The sequence below is a fragment of the Cupressus sempervirens genome, chromosome 9 (assembly GCF_028749045.1).
Source record: "Cupressus sempervirens isolate cs-2001-9-10 chromosome 9, ASM2874904v1, whole genome shotgun sequence".
In the NCBI taxonomy this organism is placed as follows: Eukaryota; Viridiplantae; Streptophyta; class Pinopsida; order Cupressales; family Cupressaceae; genus Cupressus; species Cupressus sempervirens.
Window position 1 is genome coordinate 617835066 of NC_143126.1, and position 21147 is coordinate 617856212.

At 39.1% G+C, this 21147-nt stretch overlaps 1 protein-coding gene across 1 annotated transcript in view; it reads left to right on the forward strand.

Annotated features, from left to right (window-relative positions):
* Window positions 1–480: 480 nt before the first annotated feature.
* LOC149540223 (alpha-L-fucosidase 2-like) overlaps window positions 481–21147 on the forward strand; it is a 200878-nt gene continuing 180211 nt past the window's right edge. Inside the window, exons 1-2 of the mRNA XM_089801359.1 lie at window positions 481–918; window positions 14708–14853. Coding sequence (XP_089657485.1) covers window positions 666–918; window positions 14708–14853 — 399 coding nt within the window. The 5' untranslated portion in view covers window positions 481–665. The remainder of the gene's footprint in view (window positions 919–14707; window positions 14854–21147) is intronic.

Consider the following 21147-nt stretch of genomic DNA (forward strand, 5'->3'; position numbering starts at 1 on the left):
GTCTTGATGTTTATAGGGAAAATAATAGAAGATATATTTTCATCTATTAGTTTGTGAATGTATCTATATTAATTTGCGAAGTTCATGCCGTTAAAAAGCAATATGGTGGGAGCTCCGAGAAAAGGGGTCTTATAAGACAAAATGAATTCAACGAAATTAGAATGGAGATAAATATTTTTTCATAATATATTATATGAATTAAAAATAAGAAAATTTTATAAAAATTGAAACGAGGTAAAAATGCTTGCATATAATTGATCGATACATTCAAAACTAATTCACTAATGAGACTAAGTACAATAAGGAAACTCAAATAGCTGATAAAATATGAAAAAGAACTATAAAATTGAACGATTATCTGTCAGCCGGCGGGAATTAAAATTTCCACGTCTGCTGCCATGAAGAAAAAACAATCAACGAGGCAAATAAATTCCCTACGGTTAGACCAACCCCATACAATGACAAAATTTAACAGCATCTGTGACCTCTTAATAAAATACTTCTGGTCTTATTGTATGTTTCTAAACGTTGCATTCACACAAAAAAATGACGCTTCAGACATCCCAACACGAATACGCAATGATAACAAGAACAGCAGTCATTGCTGGATTAAGATTGCTACAAGCAAAACATAGAGAGAAAAAATCTGAGATTAAATTTGGGCAATGGCGAAACAGTACAGGAAAGGGGTGGGATTCGAAACCGGGAGCTGTGAGGAAGATTGGGTGGTGGTTCCTCGCAATGAAAGAAGTATTATGTTTTCTTCATCTGTAATGGAGGAGGAAGTAGCTGGGGAGGATCTGAAAGTGGAGTTTTTTAAACCTGCTGAGTATTGGACAGATGCACTGCCTGTGGGGAATGGCAGGCTGGGTGCAATGGTATGGGGAGGAGTACAACAAGAGTTGTTGCAGCTTAATGGTATGTGTTGGAAATACATATATATATTTTTTGGTCGTTGTGACTTTTTTTTTCAATCCCTATCCATGCAATTATCAACATTGTTTCTCTATTTATGTCCACGGAATGTTTTTATTTCTCTAGTTTCAATCTAACTTCTTCTCTGCAATTGCTTAAATTGTGAATTCTAAGAGCACGGAAAATGAGTTATTAGGAATGAGTATGTACCAGAGATTTGTCATTGCCATTATTGCCTTTAAGACATGGTTTATCATAAATAGCTCGATAATTGAGAGATGCGGGACTTCCAATAACTATCTATGAGATAGAGGTTGCCTTCAATAGCTATAGATGGATTGTACGAACTGAAGGAATGTGTTATATGCTCCCATGGGTTGTTGAAGAAATGGGTAGTTGTCAGGGCTAATGGGTAGTTGTCAGGGCTACGTTATCCAAAGTAGTCAATAGTGATGGTATCGCTATCTATTAACGAGAATTGGGTTTGGCTTTCCTACAGCCATTTGAATTCTAAAATATTCAGGTGGGTCATTTGATGGAATGACTCATTCTGGGATGGCACATCAAAGGAATAATTCAAATGCTCAGATGGGTCATTAGAGGAATGAATAGATTATTGAAGGATTGACTGAATATTTTAATAGTCAATGAAAGAATGGATTGATAAATTGACAGATAGACCATATGAACTGAAGGATTGAGTTATATATTCAGATGGGTTGTTGAAGAAATGGGTTATCGTAACAGCTATGTTATCCAAATTAGTCAATAGGGAGGGTATCGCTATTTATTAATTAGAGTTGGGTTATTGCCTATAGCCATTTGGATTATAAGAATATTCAGGTGGGTCATTTTATGGAACGACTTGTTCTGGGATGGCTCATCAAAAGAATGATTCGCATGCTCGGGTTATTGGAGGAATGAGTAGGTTGTTGAAGGAAGGACTGTCCAATATTTGAATAATCAATGTTAGAATGAATTGATATTCGAATAATTATTGAAGGAATGGTCCTCAAGGCTCACGGGTAGTTGATGGATGATTGAAATACTCCGATGTGCCGTTGAAAAAGAACATAGAAAATAAATAAATTACACTAATGTCTAATGAGGAAAAGAGAGGTCAGTGGGACTGAAGTGTACATCAGTTTCCACCACAGTTGGACGGGTGATTCAGCGTTCAGGTGGGTTATTGAAGGAATTTTACTCAGAATAACTGCTGAAGAATGACTTGTGAAGCGTTGAAAGGATGACTCAATGTTTAAATAGGTCATTGAAGGAGTGCCTTGATGGGTAGATGCACGACTGAAAGAATGACAAATAGATTTGTTGAAAAAATGACTTAATAAAAAATGGGCTGTTGAAATATTCATAAATGCTCAATTGGTCCTTTAAAAAACTTTAGAAATACTCATCATCAATTGGATTCTTCAAGCAATCACTAAGTATCACGCTCTGTGAACCGTCTGCAAAAACAATATCTTTTGATAGTAGTGAACTGCTAAAAGTTAAAACACATGGATTCATTAATTTTCATGGGTCTTCCTTAAAAGAAAACACTGAAAGATGGTAAGGAGACAGGTATGATTGTATTTTTTTTCCGGGATGCTCTATACAATTGCTTTGATATTCATCCACTGATTATATTGTTAAGGCACGATAGGGCTGTGGGAAAGCTTATGGAGACTGTATACTTAGATTGGATAGGAATAATAGGCTGATTTGATGAGATCACCTATGAATTTGTTGTAAGATATTAAACTTAAGCCGATGTAAAATCTGAGATTAACCATTTTTTTAGTGGGTTAAGACTGGAAAAAAAAAATTTGTGAAAGATTTTTTATTATAAAAGATAAGGTGAAAGTGATTCTCTTAGACTTCAGTCCAGTTGGCATGACAACTTGGGATACAAGAAACCTTTTTTGGAAGGAGACCTTGCTACAAGATTCACATTTTGTTGCAGTGTTGGTAAACTCAGAGTTCATTGTCCAGCTTTTACCCTTTTGCTCAATGATTGATCATGAATGCATTCAAACTTCAAACCAAATTCAATTTATGGACCTCTCTATCAGTTCACAACTTTACAAGGTTGTTCTGTCAGGGTCTTGCTTTTCAACTAACAGCTTAAGCAGGTCGATTGAGGTTGCAGCTGTTCTGAAATGAAATAGTGATGAAGATTGAGATTGTTGATTGCTGCAGCAAAAAAAGAGAGGGGTGAATATGGCCAAGTTATTGAAGGTGCACTTTTCAATGGCTCATCCATTTGTAAATTTTGCTTGGACTCTTGAAACTGTTTCAAGTGATGATTATTGCCACGTAAGACATAAGGGAAAATTGGCATGAGTGTCTAATTTCTCTACCTGGAATTGTGACTTAAGGATTCTGCCACATGAATTTAAGTGCACGATTTGAGTGATTGAACCAGTAAGAGCACTCACCCTGCCAATGAAGTTGGTCTAGATGAAGTGTAGGCACATCTTTGTAGTGGTTAAGCCACTGTAAAATCATGTGCAGTAATTGAAGACAGTCCAACCAAACAAAAACTCCATTGAACTTAAAAAATAGCAATAGTGAAGGATTTTTGCGTTGGAGGTTTTAGAATATCATGGAAAAATTGATAAAAAAACTCCATCAGTGTGATAAAGGTGGTATAATTGATTGGAAATATTCGTATGTGTGATTTTGTTATGGCTCTGTCATTATGTCTTTCTTGTTTGGTCTTTAATGTTGGTGTAGTTGCATAGGAAGTTTCAAGCAACCACCCAGCCTTCTAGGGGAATTAGAGTATGTCACCATAGGTGGAGAAGTCAGAGAGATAGAGCACAAAGGAGAACAAAAAGCAGTTTTGGAAGAGGAGCCTATGCATATGGAGGAGTTGGTGGGGATAATACAGGTTGTGGGTCCTTATAAGTAGGAAGTTACCATCATTTCTCAACCAGCTAAGGCCAAGGCCTAGATTATAGTGCTAGATGGGGAGATTTAGATGGGTACCATGGAGACAAAACCCAAGGTATGTACATAAGAATTTCTAGACCAGATCTTGAAGATGTCTTGGGTGCAGTATAGAGGTACTTGGCCAAGTTAGCAGATATTGCCTTGGTCACTAGTGAGATGGCAAAGGTATCTCAATAGGATGGATATTGGCTTTGTGCTGCTTGTGGCCACTGAGGTAGAAAAGATCTATGGTTTATACTTATAGGCTGTAAAAGGAGTTCGTGCAGTGCTTCGGATCTGAGGGATGACCTGTGTTGCCCAAGTTTTAGTCTATATCTTTGCTTTAGGGTTTTTGAGTCAAGTCAAAGTTAAAGTCTTGAGTCTGAGTCTATCTTTCCCTTAGAATGGTCTTTCTTCTCATCTCCCTTTGAGTTAACCTAATGCGGGAAACCATATGTGCAATACATCAGCCCAAAGCTAGGTGATTAGGGTTTGGAGGGTTTGTTATGTGTTATACTGATGAGAAGAAGGTTTGGATGTTTCTAATGATTCATAAGGAAAAGATTTATGTTGAGAGGAAGTCCCTTATGAAAGTATTTCTACAAATCTCTGAGAAACCCTAATTCTAAGATTAAATGTTCCATTAAAGGCATTGATGCAGGTAGAATGAAGAAATTACATGCATGTACAGAGACAATGTAGAAGAGAACACTGAAGACTGAAGGTGAAGATTGATATACAAATCATGAGAACAAACCAAAAAGCAAGATCAGTTCGATTTAATACAGAACGAACACTCAAAATGTAGAAATGATGAAGAATGTGGTCAAAGGTGGCAAAGACCAAAGTTGGAATTAATTCGACAAATCACACACGTCTGATCATCCACCTCACCAAATTGACAAGTCAAACGAGCGAAATAATGCATTTCATTAGTGAGTTGAAAAGTCAAAGTCTTACATGTCAGTTGGGCCCCTTTTTCTAACATAAGATTGTGCATGTTCTAAGCCGTCAGATCTTGAAAGATCAACTCACGACACTTTCCCGCATTTTGGAAGTGCTCAAGGAACAAACAATGTGGGGAAGCAACAATGAGACACGTGTCCGATGGGCCATCACTTTTCGCAAAGCACAGTTAGAATCTAGTCATGAGGTGCCATGGAGTAAAGAGGTTCAACGTCAAAGTTTCCAAGCAAAAAAAAGTAATGCTACCTGTCTGCCACATGTATGCCATGGTGTACCTAGCTGGAAAGAGGGATCCGCGCCGCAAAAAGAGGGACTTAACAGTGATTTATTATCGTCGTTAGATCTCGGAAGATCTACGGTATGCACTTTCCCGCTTTCCAAAGTTGCACGAAGTTTGAACAATGCAGGAAAGCGACTTGTTGACACGTGGATCTGTGGGCCCTCATTTATCAAAAGTCTTTGTTGCGCAATCATAACAAAGGTAATAAGGGTTTCATCATGATCGTCATATCATGTAAGATCAACGATGGAAGTTTAAACTGGCAGTAACCGTTGGAATATAAAATATGCATTTTGACATGAAATAGCAGAATATGAAAGATTAAAAGGTTTTCGCAGGAAGATGAAAGGTCATGGGATGTTTTCAGGAATATTATGGATCGTTAGTAGAAGAGACACCAAGTGCCCATATCATGATAATTTTATATTTTATTCTTTTCTATTATATGACTGTTGCTCTACCAGAATTAGAAGAGGATAACAACAAACTATAAATGTAACCTCATTTGATAATGAAAGAGTCGGCAAACTTGATGGTGAATTGGTCTGTAATTCCATTTACAGTATTTTCTTGTCATGTTTTGTTGTCCATGCATAGATTAGTTCTGCATTAAGAGTTGAAGGACAATTATATGTGATCCTATGATAATCAGGTGGATTCCATTTCATTTTGATATTTGCAGTAGAAGTGATTCCATTTACTTTCCTCATATATGATTCTGCTTCCTCTCTTGTTCATTTCATATCATGTTAGATAGTTTCATTGGGAAATGAAAGATAAATGTATATGAATCTATTAGTTATTGGTTGGATTCCATTTCATTCAAGGATGATAGTGAAAGCAATTCCATTTGCCCTCATGTGCATTTCTTCTTTAATTCCTTTTCACAATTAGATGATTAGGGTTGTATTCAGAATAGAAGTTAAGGGTCGAGAATCTTAAGATAGTCTATAACAGTCATTCCATTGGGTGTGATAGGTTGTCCACATATATTTTGCCTAAATTGTTCGTGCCTACAAACAATTTGGTTATCCTTTACTGCTCTCAGGATAAGAGCTTATAATGTCAAGACTTCTAATTCCATAAAAACATATTCATAGCATATCATTGCAAATCATAGGGAGCTGTACCTAATTAATTTAGAGGGCAGTGATAGAATACTTACATTGACCCATTTTTTGGTAAATATCCTTTTGTTTCCTCACATTTTGGGCATCTAGAGTCAAGGTAAAGCCAAGTTAGTGAGAGGGACAAACTTTTAACCAACAACCTGCTATTGAGTCCCATCCAGCACACTCCATTGTAGTGGGTAGATGTGGTACGGTATTTTTACACTTCATAGTATGGAGACTTGTTTTCATGACAAATTTTACCAGATGAGAAAGACAACCACTTCTTTAGAGAATGCTCACACAGAGTAGGTGGTGGATTGTTTGACCAAGTATGATCACTTTATTGTCATACCTTCATAATTTTAAGCGCTCCAAGTTGCAGAGTTGTTCTTTTGGGAGATTTATTGATTGTATGGCCTTCTAAGGAACATAGTTAGTGATCAAGATAGCAAGCTCATCAATGCTTTTTGGTGGAGCCTTTTATGTTTGTAAGCATTGAGTTGACTTTGAGTACTAGTTACTGCCCTCAAATAGATGGATATGCTAAGATTGTGAACAAGTTGGTGGAGGGCTACTTGAGAAGCTATGTGGTGGCACAACATAAGGCATGGATCCGATGGCTAAAGCTTGAAGAGCATTGCTACAACTCCACCTATCAAATGTTGATTGTGATGGCACTCTTCAAGGCACTTTATGACTGAGGCTACTTCATTTGTGGCTTTGGCATCGGGAAATAGTAGAGTGCCTAAGAATTAGGATTGTTTGTAGGAGAGTCTAGATATCCTTCGATTCCTTAAGGATAATTTGCAACAAGCAAAAAATCAACAAAATATGTATGTGAACTGGCACTGGGTTGAGCATATTTTTCAGCCAAAATTTTTGGTGCTAGCAATGATTTCAGCCCTACAAGTAGTCTTCTTTGAAGAGGAGGGGAGTGGAGAAGCTTAAACCAGGTGATTCAACAAGTTGAATAGGTAGCATACAAGTTGGAGCTTTCAAAGGACAGTAGAATACACAATGTATTTCATGTCTCTTGCCTCAAAGGCTCTTGAACAATGAGTCACAATTTCAGAGGACTTTCCACCACTTGATGATGAAGGCAAGCTTGCATTGGAACCCATGGGGGTTATCAATTTCAGACAGAGGAGGCTTAAATCCTGTACAACCAAGGAGTGTCTTGTCTGGTGCAAGGATTTCCCCGGTTGAGGATGCCATATGGGAGAGTGAGAAGATTTTAGAGCATCCTAATCTAAAATTGATTGTGGGTGACCAATTCTGGGAAGCAGAGACTGTCATGTCTTCTCCTTAACCTGGATCAATTTCTTTTTCTCTACTACCTAATGTGGTCACCCATGAACTATTTAGCCTTGCAAGGGTTCCCATTTTGGGAGGCGCACTTGGGTGCTACCCTTCCTAAGTATAGAAGTATTTTGAGTTTTGCATTTGTGGTGCCCTTTTGAGTTAGTTGAGTAGTTCTATTTGCATTGCTTGAGCATCATACTCATATTGATAGTGAAATATCACAATCATCATCGATCGAATTTGCATTTACATGTGTTTGAGATTCTTTATTGGAATTCATTGGGCAATTGCAGTTTTTGAGGTGAGACATCCTCCCTAGTTTTCAATTGGTCCCGATTTGGCGAAGTCTTTTGAGATCAAATGGGGTTGATTGAATTGACACATTGTCAATTGCATTGCAGGATCAACGACATTCCTTGGATTGGTGATTATCGTAGGAGCAACAAATACACTGTGGCTTATTACCAACACCAACATATACAATGGCAAGCCAGTTTTGGTGGTGATTAAAGGTTGCACATTTCAGACATACAACTATGGTATATGCACAATGGAATTGTTGCATTCAGAGATCAAAGTCTTTCACAGAGATTGAGGTTTCATATTGTGACATCTAGTGGCATCACTTAGATTCATGGGGAGTGACAACTATCACAGCCTCATATTGCGATACATCTAAAGATTGGCATATATACTTTGGAACATTGGCATACACAGATCAGACATGCATATATCGGATATTGTGGTAGCTCATCAATGATACATACTCGGCATATAAAATTGCAAACAACACATCTACAATGGCACTCATAACAATGGTACATGCACAATGTTCTATATAGAATCTTTAGAGATGTCTTTGTGATTTCATAATGATATATACAAATCACACAGATAATAGCATTGGAGCTTTGTGTTACATCCATTTTCATTGGAGTTATAATGAAGAATGGTGTATCGTACGACCTCAGAGGTAGCTAAATAGAATATTGTATAGTACGTGACTTACAAACAAGAGGCAATAGAAGGCTACCATACGGTGTATAGACATGTGAGAGTGTTATAAAAAACGTACTAAGGTATATGTCACACCAGTCAGCTAGAATATTTCATATAGGCCGTAGAAGACATCTAGCCATACAATAGGAACACCCCTAGCCATGGCGGTATAGAAGCATTGAAGAGAAAAGTCGTACGGATCTGTACGAAAGCCAAGAAAAAGAACCCTCAGAATAAATGGTACGAGCAACTGACCTAATCGTTTCCGACCAGCAAAAAGACAAAAGTGGTAACAATATGCATTTAGCAAGAAAGAGAGCGTGGAAAAAGAAGTTAGAAGAAGACTCACCAAGCAACACAATGAACAAAAATGTACAATCTTTACCATCACATGTACGTATTATAGGCAATAAAAGGCAAAAAGAAAGCAAGGGCACAACTAGTTGCAACAACGCATCTCACACCTCAAAATGTGGCATTCGAGGGTTTGAAGAGATTGGAGTGTAGAAAATGGTGGCAGGAGGCTCTGAAGGATCACTTTGCGAAGGACAACATACAGAGGGCATAGGTGAAATGGGCGTTGCGAATGCCAATATTTTGCATTCACGACTTTGAGGGGTTTCTCTGTACCATGCTAGAAACCTATGACAGATTCTCACGAACATGCTCATTTCCTTACTTGGGATAGAATTTGGTGATATCTTTTAGAGCCGCAGACTTCACCAGGGTATTCGGCATACTAGGTCATGCAGGGTGGAAGGAAAATCAATAATAAACCAAAGAAACTTGACTGAAAAACCAAGGAGCAGCTGGTAGAATTAGTGTGTGGGAAACGGTCGGAGGCAAAAAGCGAAGCATTGATGGATTCTTTGAAGGCAAGAGGACTAAAGAAATCTGATGTGTTGGAAGGACATTGGTGTTGTCTGATGGATTTAGTGAAGAGTAGACTCCCCGGTTCGGGTAGGGCATCAGACATTTCATTTTTGTAGGTGACCATGATGAATGATATCATGAATGACATAGTGTATGATTGGGCATCCTTGCTGGTTAAGCGCATGCAAGAGTTCATGTCGCTACAACACAAAACCTTTACATGCCACACTACGCCATCGGCCTATTTCTTGATGCTACTGCACAGATGATACCAAATGATATGTTGGAAATCAAGCCAAGTCCGATAGAACCCGGGGAGCCGCTGATTATGCAGTGGAGGCATCTTGATACTCCTAGAGGGCAGAAGGTCATTGAATAGAAAAAGGATGCGACAGGAGGTAGAAAGTTCTGAGCATGGGAACACGAATAGTGGGAGATAGGATAGATCCTCTGAGGACACTAACAACTCAGAAGAGGAAGTGGAGGACGAGGATGATGAGGAGGTCAAAATTATTACAACACCGCTATTACTATTTTCGAGGACCCTCATAGCTACCTCCCACTCACACTTAGTTCCCGCAGATGTGCACATTCCTAGTTTCGGATAGTTTGGGCAACCTGTTGTCATGACGTCAGTCACTGTAGCAACCAGACCAGCAGCATAGCCATTAGTATTAGCACCTTCAGGGAGTACTGAGCCTTTAGTCAATACAACAGTACCTAATATAGCCGTACCAAAGGTATCCATGGGGTTACCTGAAGGGGTTGTCGAAGAGTGTTTTCCAGCTATACCAGAGGCAGAGGTTGATATACTTATTCCAGATGAGGAGATGGACACTTAGGAGCGAGTGATAGAGACACCAGCAGGCGAGGGTTTGAGGATGCCTGGTGTTCATTTGGATGTAGCGGGCTCAAGTGCAGTGGTTATAGTAGATGCAACATTGCTAGCAGCGCCTGAGAAGTCAGACAGAGAGAGTAACGTTCAGAGGTTGAACACGTACTTGAATATGAGGTTTAACTATATCCCAACACCACGAGCTACAGGCATTCTCACACTTGGGCGAGCAGTAGCTCTAGAAGGAGATCCTGTAGGCACCCAGACTCAAGTGGAGGAGAGTCACCTGACATAGACTGATGAGGTACCACCTAGCACCGTTGAGTGGATGGCGAAAGCAGTGGAGATGGCCATGGGTGCCTAGCAACAGCCTACAACGGGGCCAGAGACAACGATGGGAGAGTTTATGGAGACATTCCTCGCTGATGTAGCAACTCGGGCTCGCTAAGTGGTGGCCTTTGCATTGACAATTGCCTTGAACTTAGTGGCAAAGGAGTTGGAGCATGTCATATCCTTCATGACGGTAGTGTGTCCAATGGCCTTTACAGTTTGTTTTGAGGAGCACAGATGGCCAAGTGTAGAGACCGGGGAGATGCACTAGGATTGGGTCACTACGAAAGGGATGGGTATGGAGAACCACATAGAGGCTCTGACTGAAGAGATAGTCCGGATACACAGGGAGGCTTATTATACCCTTCGGAGGAGCTAGGCAAACTAGGTAGCCACAAAGAGGGCTCAAGTGGAGTCAGCTGCCAGGGTAGCAGCGATGAAGGCGAAATTGGCTGTGGAGAAGGCAGTTTGGGAGTCAGAGAGAGCATCCTGGGAATCTAAGAGGACAACATTTTTGGCCTAGCAGAGTCAGCTACAATGGGTGGCAACAAAGGAGCAGGTAATAGCAGAGAAGGAGAGGGAGCTTGGAGAGGTTACTGAAATGATGCAATCAGCCTTGGAGATTTAGATGGAGGCTGAACCAGATTGGAAAGTACGGATAGGACAAGTGCGGGACCTGCGAGCAGAGCTGAATGAGCTTAGAGCATGGACGTCTACTAGGACGTGTCCCTCTTCCTAGTTGCCTAAATCTTGATGTAATTAGTTGTTTTGGTTATAATTTGAGTTGTTGTGAGGGTTGTCTCTATTTTGTTGTCCGGAGACGACGTTTTTGAGGGGATGATGTCAGTAAAATCTATATTGTAGCCGACGGGTAGAATTGTATCCGAAAGGGCACGTGACGGTTGAGTCACTCCTTCAGGAAAGTATATGTTCATCGTTTGAAGGGACTAATGAATCATGATTATCATTGTAAGCGTTGTACTTGGAGTGCATATTGCGTATATGAATAAAGCCTATGTTCAGTGTTACATCTTAATCTACTGAATGTGATAAGTATCCTTTTACCCTGTATGGTAAACAACTTGTACTTTCAGACACTGAGCAAATCACAATTTGCCAGACCTCCATGACTTCCAATGCAGAGAAATCAATAGTTGACCAAGGTGCAAGGTCTTAAGCTGTATTCTGATTGTAATTGGCATCTTTCAATTCTCTGAATACAAATTGAAATCTCTGGTTTTTTGGCCTATTATTACGTACTTGCCTACTTTGTTTCTGGCCTATTATTGCATACTTGCCTACACATCACACAGACATCAGCATTGGAGCTTCGTGTTACATCCATTTTCATTGATTGACTACATTAGTGATAACTAAGCAAGACAAAGATTGTACTATCAGACACTGAGCAAATCACATTTCGCCGGACCTCCATGACTTCCAATGCGTAGAAATCGATAGTTGACCAAGGTGCAAGGTCTTCGGCTGTATTCTGATTGTAATTGGCATCTTTCAATTCTCTGAATACAAATTAAAATCTCTGGTTTTCTGGCCTATTATTGCATACGTGCCTACTTTGTTTCTATGCATCTGCGTGGGATATTTTAGATTATTTGCCATGGTCTGAAGATTATTGTTGGGTGTGAGTATAACTAGTGGCTGGGTGCAATATTTATTGTGGTGAAAGTGAATGCTAGCTGTGTTGGGTGTGGGAAAGATGTGGAGTATTGTGGGTTGATGGGCATGAGAAAACTATTCTTGGCACAAGTTGGGTGCAGCTAGCTGTGGGTTTTCTGTCATCCCTGGCTGGGAATATATTGCTGGTTGCTATGTTTGTTGACTACCAGATGTGGCAGTATGGGTGGAGCTGAGAGTAATATCATTGCCCTATGATGTTCACTACACTTGTGGTCAGAAACAAACAAAAGGCCATCAAAGCTTGTAGGATAGCAGCATTGGTTATTGAACCCTATTCAAGGCTGGTGTGTGAATGTTAGGAGCTGGCAGTAACTAACAAGGGAGGTGTGGGGATCATTATTTATTAGATTAATGCAAATATAGTTCAGGCTTCTAGCCTTTTAACGAAACAATTGAGGCTGTGTGGGAATTATAATTTTTCCCAGAAGTGATTGCTAGAGATTTGGAAAAGCTCTAAAGCATTATACCTTTTTCTGATCACCAGACAACTGAAGCTCTTCAACTCTTTATATGAATTAATCTGTTGTAATCAGGTTGGAAATGCAATTTATTTCATATATGTAGTCGTAGACAACAATATCTATATTCTTTATTGATGCTTATTAATGCTATAAATGATCTAAATGAAGAGAAAATGTTTGATGTATTGTCTTGAAGTTGTTAGTGTTTTTTATTGGAAGGCTTGTTTAAAATCATGAAAACTGTGTGCATGGCTCTGCAATCGGAAAACTCTATAACGAGATTACATGATCTGTTTGACAAAATCTCCATGCTATGGAACTGTGAAAAGTGGCAAAATTTGGCATGGAAAATTGGATCAGACTAGTATAGTGATATCAGAGTAAAGCATCTTGCCAGCTAGTGGGAAGTCTGCAAATTTGTTGTAGCGAAACATACAGTCAGAAGGCTCCCACCAATATTATTTTAGACAAGGACCAAATGCATTAGCATAGTTGGACATTGAAGAAGGAATTCCTCTTGCATATTTGTTTTCTGATAGAGCTGCAAGAAACATGAGCGATGAAAGACCACCAAAATCCCAGTGCTTTGCAAGTTCTAAATGATTTTTCTAGGGAGTAGCAGCAATTAGTACAATTAATTACTCTGACAATGAAGAACAATACTGGCCTTAACTCCTATTCCGAAAACCTCAAATGCCCAGCTAACCATGCCTATTTGTTCCCTACAACTTCAAGGCCCAACTGTTTATGAAGGATGGCCTGCAACTTATCCCAATCACCTTTAAATATCTGAACCAAGTCCTCAAACTACCCTTCTATTTCCACGTCCAGATTGGTCTATGATTGTGGCTAGTAATATGCTCAAACTCCAAGTCCAGCCTAAGTATATTTAACATCCAGCAAACATAACCCTTTCAACCAGGAGAATTGACCAACCGCGCCAAATAAAGAGGAAAACTCAAACGCCTAACACTGGGGATGGCTGGTGCGTAGCAAGAATGGATTCTCTTATGAACACTCAATCATTCTTGGCAAATACTTTGACTATTTAACTTACCTACAAGACTTTACAAATTTTTATTTGCCTTACCATTATGCAGGTGTGTGAATGTATGAGTTCATCTGCAAATCTTTTCCATGCATATTGAAAGCCTGAATGGATCTCACAGCTAGGGATGATCTTTTACCATCAAACCCAATTTTCATCAATGGGTTTTCTGCCTAGGTTGTGTTACAACAAACTTCTCCAATCTCCCCGATGACTGGTTTCAAAAAATATCAAATAGCTAGAATGCCCAAATGACTGCCTTCATTGTCCTTTTATAGCCCTAGCAGAACTTTCCAAAAGAATATATTTGAAATTCACTTTATAATGATTAAAGCTTCTGGAATTTAATTATAAAATCACCTTTTTAAATATTAAGTTCTTTTTGGTCTTTCTTTGACACTAAGTAATTAATATTAAAATATTCCAAATTTAAATATAATTAATTAAATACAAGTTGCTTGAAAACATTAATTTAGACAATATAATTTAATTAAATGAATTATTTTCTTTCCAAATGCCTTGCCAAAAATGGGAACATCACAATGTGTGATTATACAATGCCTATTTCTCACTTTGCATAGCTTCAGCATGAATGTAGATATCTGCAAGTCAGAACTGTTTCAAATTTCATTACAATAGAATTTACCTTGAGCCAACATTCTTACATTCTAATCAGAAAGAGAATATCTTTAGCTACAATTATTGTTCCAGCAACTCAGTTGATCCTTTGTAAGGGAAACACTAACTTGAAACCTTTTGTGGAGTCATGGACTTCATTTATATTTTAGACTATCTAAGTGTGCTGTTTAGGTAAAACATCTTTCCTTTAATATTATGGTTTGCAAACATCATTTCATTCTTATAGCGTGAGAAGGTCCCGTTCACAGATTTTGATTTTGTATGTCTGATAAATAGAAGCTGCACTTTCACCTTTTTCTTACTGCTATATTTCTGCAGAGGATACTCTTTGGACTGGAGAGCCGAGTGATTACACAGATCCAAGGGTTGCAACCGTTCTCCCTCAGGTTAGAAAGCTTGTGACAGATGGTAAATTTGCAGAAGCTTCAACTGCAGCAGAAGCTATGGTTGGTCAACCCACCGAGGTAGACTTGAGGAGTTCTGTTTGCCTGGTGTTTTATTTTGATTATTTTTCAATATCTTACAATGCAAACTGTACGGACCTATATGCACTAAATACATGTCAGATTTCCAGTGGTGCTCTTTTCGGACCTCCCACCTGAATAAGTTCTCTCCGAAGATCAATTTCTTTTAATGCTCCACACTCTTGAAAGTTGACAATATTCATTAATGTTAAGTGCAATACAAATATAGAATATGTTGCCTGGCATAAAATAGGATGGAACTGACATTTGATCAACTTATGACAGTTTTTGACTGTTTAGTGTTTAGAGGCTTATTGCATTTGATATCATAATTAATGTCAGTGATTGATCAAAACATAGATAGTGTAATACATTGTATACCATAACCTCCATTTTTAGAGTATGGATTAATGTAAGCAAATAAATATTTTCTTTTTCCATTAAGGTTCTATATCGTTTTCTTCTTTTTAACTTTGGTCATAAATATCCTTAGGCTGGTTAAAATAGTTGTTTTTCACCAACTATGCTACAAGTATACTGTGCAGTCTTCTTGAGATGTGCAGACAATATGAACCTTTTCTTGAGCGAAAATATTAGGAGTCTTTCTTGAAACCAATTTGAGAAGACAGTTTCAGTTTCAAATAACAAATTTTATGAACTCCAGAGAGCTGGAAAAACACAAGGCATCTGCAGCAGTAGAAAGGTGTATCTGAATTGCTACAATTGGAATCAATATGTGTAAGTAGAATCCAGAAACAAACTCTATCATATTTGAAACATTGTGGGCCATCTGATTTTGATGGGTCCCAAATGATGATACATCGCCAATTGGTTGATATAAGAAGGTTCTAGATTAAGTTCTTACTCCTATTTGTTCTTGTCAGGAATGACAACATATTGTCAGTACTATTTGGATATCAATCTGGTTTGATAAATCTAGATTTAAGTTGCTAGTTCTGGTTCTGATCTTAGTTTGAAGACTGGGATATAGTGGTTCTTCAAATCTTCCTAATTCATGTAGTGTCGAAGATGATGATGATGATGTTTTCAGACAACCTTACAACATTTGAAACTTGATTGTTGAACTTGACCTTATTTGTTTAATATTCAAGTATGAAGGATGAATATTTTATAGTATTTAAACTTGTCATGATATTCAATCTTATTGTGGTTTTGTTTATTAAATAATAAATATTTTGATGCAATGCGGTATTGTAAACTCAATTCCTGCTTTAGGCTGCAAATTATAGTTATCATGAAATTCAAGTTTATGGTAGTTTCATTTATTAAATGTAATATGATGATATTGAGTATTATAAACTGAACTCCTTCTTTTTAGGCTACATACATACATACATACATATACATACATGCATATGTACATATGTTTATAAAGAACCACTCAAACAACTTTGACCCATTCTAACTAAAAAGAAAAATCATTGGATTACATGTCATAAGGATATGCAAATTATATTACATGCAATTACACAATTTCATGCATTACATCCTCTCTAACTACATGCATGAAAAGAAGACGGAAATAGAGGAAATCATCCTAAGGATTATGCTGAAGTGCCTTGTATCTAGTGATGTAGTCATGAACCCATTGATTTCGATATGGCCTCAATCTTGACTGTATCGGTGTTTGTGGATCTTACAATCTTGTAGTTTTCTGCAATCGAATCCTGTAGATGCTTTGCCATTGATTTATATGCTGCAAATCGATTCATCATTTGTGAGCCAAATTCCTCACAATCAAGTTCAACATTGACTTTGTTTGTGTGTTTTGAAGTCATTTCTTTTGTTGGGACCAAATCATCATGCTCGGTGAGAACAACACATCCTCTTTGTTCCAAATTGCATATAAGATCTATTTTGTCGTTGGTAGAAACTGTGTTAGCGACTGGATTGTCATCGGTGTTTCTGTAGCCGACGAAGTGATTGTCGTCGGTGTTTCTGTAGTCGACGGGATGATTGTTGTCGGTGTTTCTATAGCCGACGGAGTGATTTTTGTCAATGTTTCTGTAGCCGATAGGGTGATTGTCGTCGGTAAAGATTTTGTAGCCGACGGGTAAATAGTTTGTAGCGGACCTAATGTTTGTGGCCGACAGACTCCTTCGGGAAGGTTCGGCGGATAGTATTTATATCCCATCTATAAGTAAAATAAATGAATGCATACAGACAACGGAACATGAATAGCAGAATTCCTTGGATTATTCGCATATGCCAGAACATTACATTATGCTTCATAAGATATGATGAATGATAGAAGATGAATTACAATGATGCCAGACGGGATATAAATACTATCCGTTGAACCTTCCTGAAGGAGTCCGTCGGCCACAAACATTAGGTCCGCTACAAACTCTTTACCTGTCGGCTACAAAATCTTTACCGACGACAATCACCTCGTCGGCTACAAAAACATCGATGACAATCACTCCGTTGGCTACAGAAACACCGACGACAATCATCCTGTCGGCTACAAAAACACCGACGACAATCGCTCTGTTGGCTACAAAAACACTGACGACAATCACTCCGTCGGCTATAGAAACACTGACGACAATCTAGTCGCTGACACAGTTTTTACCGACGACATATTTCAAATGTTTGACAGTCTTCCAAGGCTGTTTGCAATTTAGTCAATAGTTTTCCTAGTGTCCCTTCCTTGTGTCCCATGAGACCCTGGCATCTGTAAAACATCTTTGAAGACAAAATGACTTCACATGCCACAATGCCATCCAAATCAGTATTGGCTATTTCATCCCAATCTACCAAAAGTCCTTTTAGAGTGTTGACTTCTTGATTCATAGAAATAATCAAGTTGTGTATAGTTTCTTCAATTTCTCTAATGCATTCAAGAAGTCTGACCACATCTTTGATGCACTCCTTCTGAGACAACTTCTCCAAACCAAGTTTTGGCTACTTCAATCAATTTTTTCTCCTTAGCTGTATGAGAAGTGCTAGCTGCAGGCTGTGATGACTGCTGTCAGATAACCTCATTAAGCCGAGTGACTTCTTCCTTAAGCTGATTTTTCTTTTCCGAAAGCTCATGATTTCTTCGAGACACATTAGCAAGCACATCTTGAGCATCTTGCAAACATCCCAGCCGAGTTTGTTTACCAAGATCAATCTTGGTGATCTTATAATTTGAAGAGTTAAGTTCCTCATCTAGTTTATCCACTAAGGGTTCTGCAACTTAAGCATATTTGGTCTTCTTAGACCCAACCACACTCCTCGAAACAATCTTGTTTTTCAATGATTTGGATTTGGTCTTCTTGATAGGCAGATTGTCTGGAGGTAGCACTCCTTTCCTCCTCTTCATAGTAATCTTTACCAACTATGCAGGCAAACTGAAACCATCATCAGCTGAAATTGTAGAAAGTTGGAAACTGTAGAAAGATGCGACCAAACTGATTCTTCTTGTTCCAATTCTTTCTATTCCAGGTTTTATCTGATACTCTCCTGATCACCAACTCTTTGTCAAATTGACATTTGAAATATCCAAAGAATGCATCTTGGACTCTCCTATAATGTACCTTACTCTGTGTCAATGTGATTTATTCATAGTGATTCCAAATAGGAACCAGAGCGTGATCTCCCTTGGTGGATGATCTTGGAAAAGCTCCCATAGCCACAACAATATAAACTAGGTATGAATTCATATAGAATGGTGCTGAAGTTTCCATGTTAAGCAATTGTTCACACAAAGTTGTACTAATGAGCTCTCCCCAAAAGATGGGCTCTTCATTATTGTTGCTCATTTTTCACCTACTGGTTCAAAATTAACAGAACCATTATTGTTAGACTAACTACTAAATTAAAATGCTTATGATCATGCACTTGGTTATGTGAAAACACTTGACATTTCATGCATATAGATTACATTTTATGACAAAAAGTAAAAGCATCACAAAGAACAAATATAAACCATAATTTTTTCTGAAAATGTAATTTATTCATTAAGTGTCTATCATGTTTCACACAAGCCGTGAAACCAAATCGTGGAAATAAACCAAAATCTGATCTACGCATGTAAATGTAAATGCGGAAAGTAAAGAAGAAGAAAGTAAAATGGGTCATGGGTGCTAGCCATTGCCTAGAATGATTGGATGCGTTGCTGGTTGTCCACATCTTTGATCCTGTTGTCCCGCTTTCTGTTTACTGTATAGGGTAAAGAAATTTAACACATGTAGAATAGCACGTTACAATACAGAACAAATACTTTATTCATATATGCACTCAATGTTTACAATCCGAATACAATGATTACAATGATGAGCCAAAGTCCATCTTAGACGGTGTATATATATCTTCCCGAAGGGGTGACTCAAGCATCACGCACCCATTCGGATACTATTCTACCCATTGGCTACAATATAGATTTTACCAACAACATCATCCCCCCTAAAGAAAAGTCATCTTTGGACGACAATACAACAAAACTCAAAATAACCAAAGTACATCAATGTATAAATACTAAACAGAGGGATGCATCCTTGGTGTACTAGTCGTCCACAACCTCAGCTCATTCAGCTTCGCCCGTAGCTTGTAGGCTTGCTCTTTCCTAATCTTCAGTTCTGCTTCTGCCTCCATCTGAAGCTCTAAGGCTGACTACATCAGCTCTGCAATTTCTCCCAACTCTTTCTCCTTTCCTATTGCCACCTATTCCTTTTCCGTTGCCAACTTTTGTAACTGACTCTGTCTGTCTAACAGGGCTGTCCTCTCGGATTCCCCAGGCTGCCCTCTCTGAGGCTAACCTGGCAGTTGACTCCTCCCGAGCCCTCTCCACTACTACTTGATCTACCTGGCTCCTCCGAAGAGTATAATATGCCTCCCTATATAACTTCACTATCTCGTGAGTCAAAGCCTCTACTCGGCTCTCCATACTAGGATCTCTCGTTGTGGCCCAGTCCTTTTGCATCTCTGTAGTCTCCACATCTGGCCATCCCCGCTCCTCAAAACAGATTGTAAAGGCAGTTGGGCATCCTATCCTCATAAAAGATGACTCCCTCCAGCTCCTTCACAACCGAGTCCAATGCCTGAGTTTCTGTTGAAGCTAACACCTGGTGAGCCCGAGTCGCTAGAGCTGCTACATTAGCAAGAAATGTCTCTCTCATCCCTATCTCTCGCACTACTAGATGCTCCTACTGCACACCCATAGGCCTCTTTACTACTTCCACCATACACTCAACAGTGTTATGCGGTACTCCCTCAACTTTTGTTTGCCCAACCTTCTATAATGGATTCTCCTTTGGAACTGCTTCCCACGTGGGTGTCAGTAGGTACGTCACTCAAGGTGCTAGGGTTCGGTGGAACCGCGTACTCAGGTAAGCACTCAGCTTCTAGGTTTGACTCTGTCTCGCTCTAGTGATGCTAGCAGTGTCGTATCCATCGTAACCACTGCATCAGAACCCACTACATCTCATCGGACACCCGATGCCCCCAACTCCTCGCCTATCGATACCTCCATTACCCCTGTTTCTGTGTCCATCTCCGTATTAGGTACCAATGTCTCATCTCCAGTCTCTGGTAGAGTCTCACGAGCCGGCTCCATTGTTACCTCCAGAGCGGCTATCTCCGTTGGTGACGGATGTGCCTTCGCTACTGCCTCCAAAATAGCTCGTTTCTATGGTGGGTTGTGTCATAGCTGAAACTGGTGTCATCACCATTGGCTACCTAAACTGGCCAAACCCTGGAATGCCATGTATGCCCATAAGAGCCAAGTGTGTCGTAACCGAAACTACAGGCCACGAAAATCTCAATGGCATAGTTGTGATCACCTCTACTTCCTTGTCCTCTTTCTCATCCCTTTCGGTCCCACTCTCCTTTGAAGATGTCTCCTCTCGACCACTATCTGTGTTTCCACTATTTGGTCTCAATCGTTTCTGTCGAGTGGTTTTGGTGCCAAGTGTATCCAAATGCCTCCACTACATAATAGGTGGTTCGCCAGGCACGAGTGGTCCTGGTTTGGCTTCCAGTGGTGCATCATTGGGGATCATCCGCGTCGTTACATCCAAGAACAGATTGATAGCATAATGCAGCATATAGAATGTTTTATGCCGCAATGTCATAAATTCTGACATCCGTTCGACCAATAATGCTGCCTAGGTCATATACCCTACCGGTAAAATCTCATTCATCATTACTACATGTGAGAATGAGATATTCGAAGTGCGGCTTGAACCTGTGAGGCAACTTTTTACTATGTCCATCAAACAACACCAGTGTCCTTCCTAAATATTAGATTTCTTTAACCCTCTGCGTTTTGACATGTCTAAAAGAGCC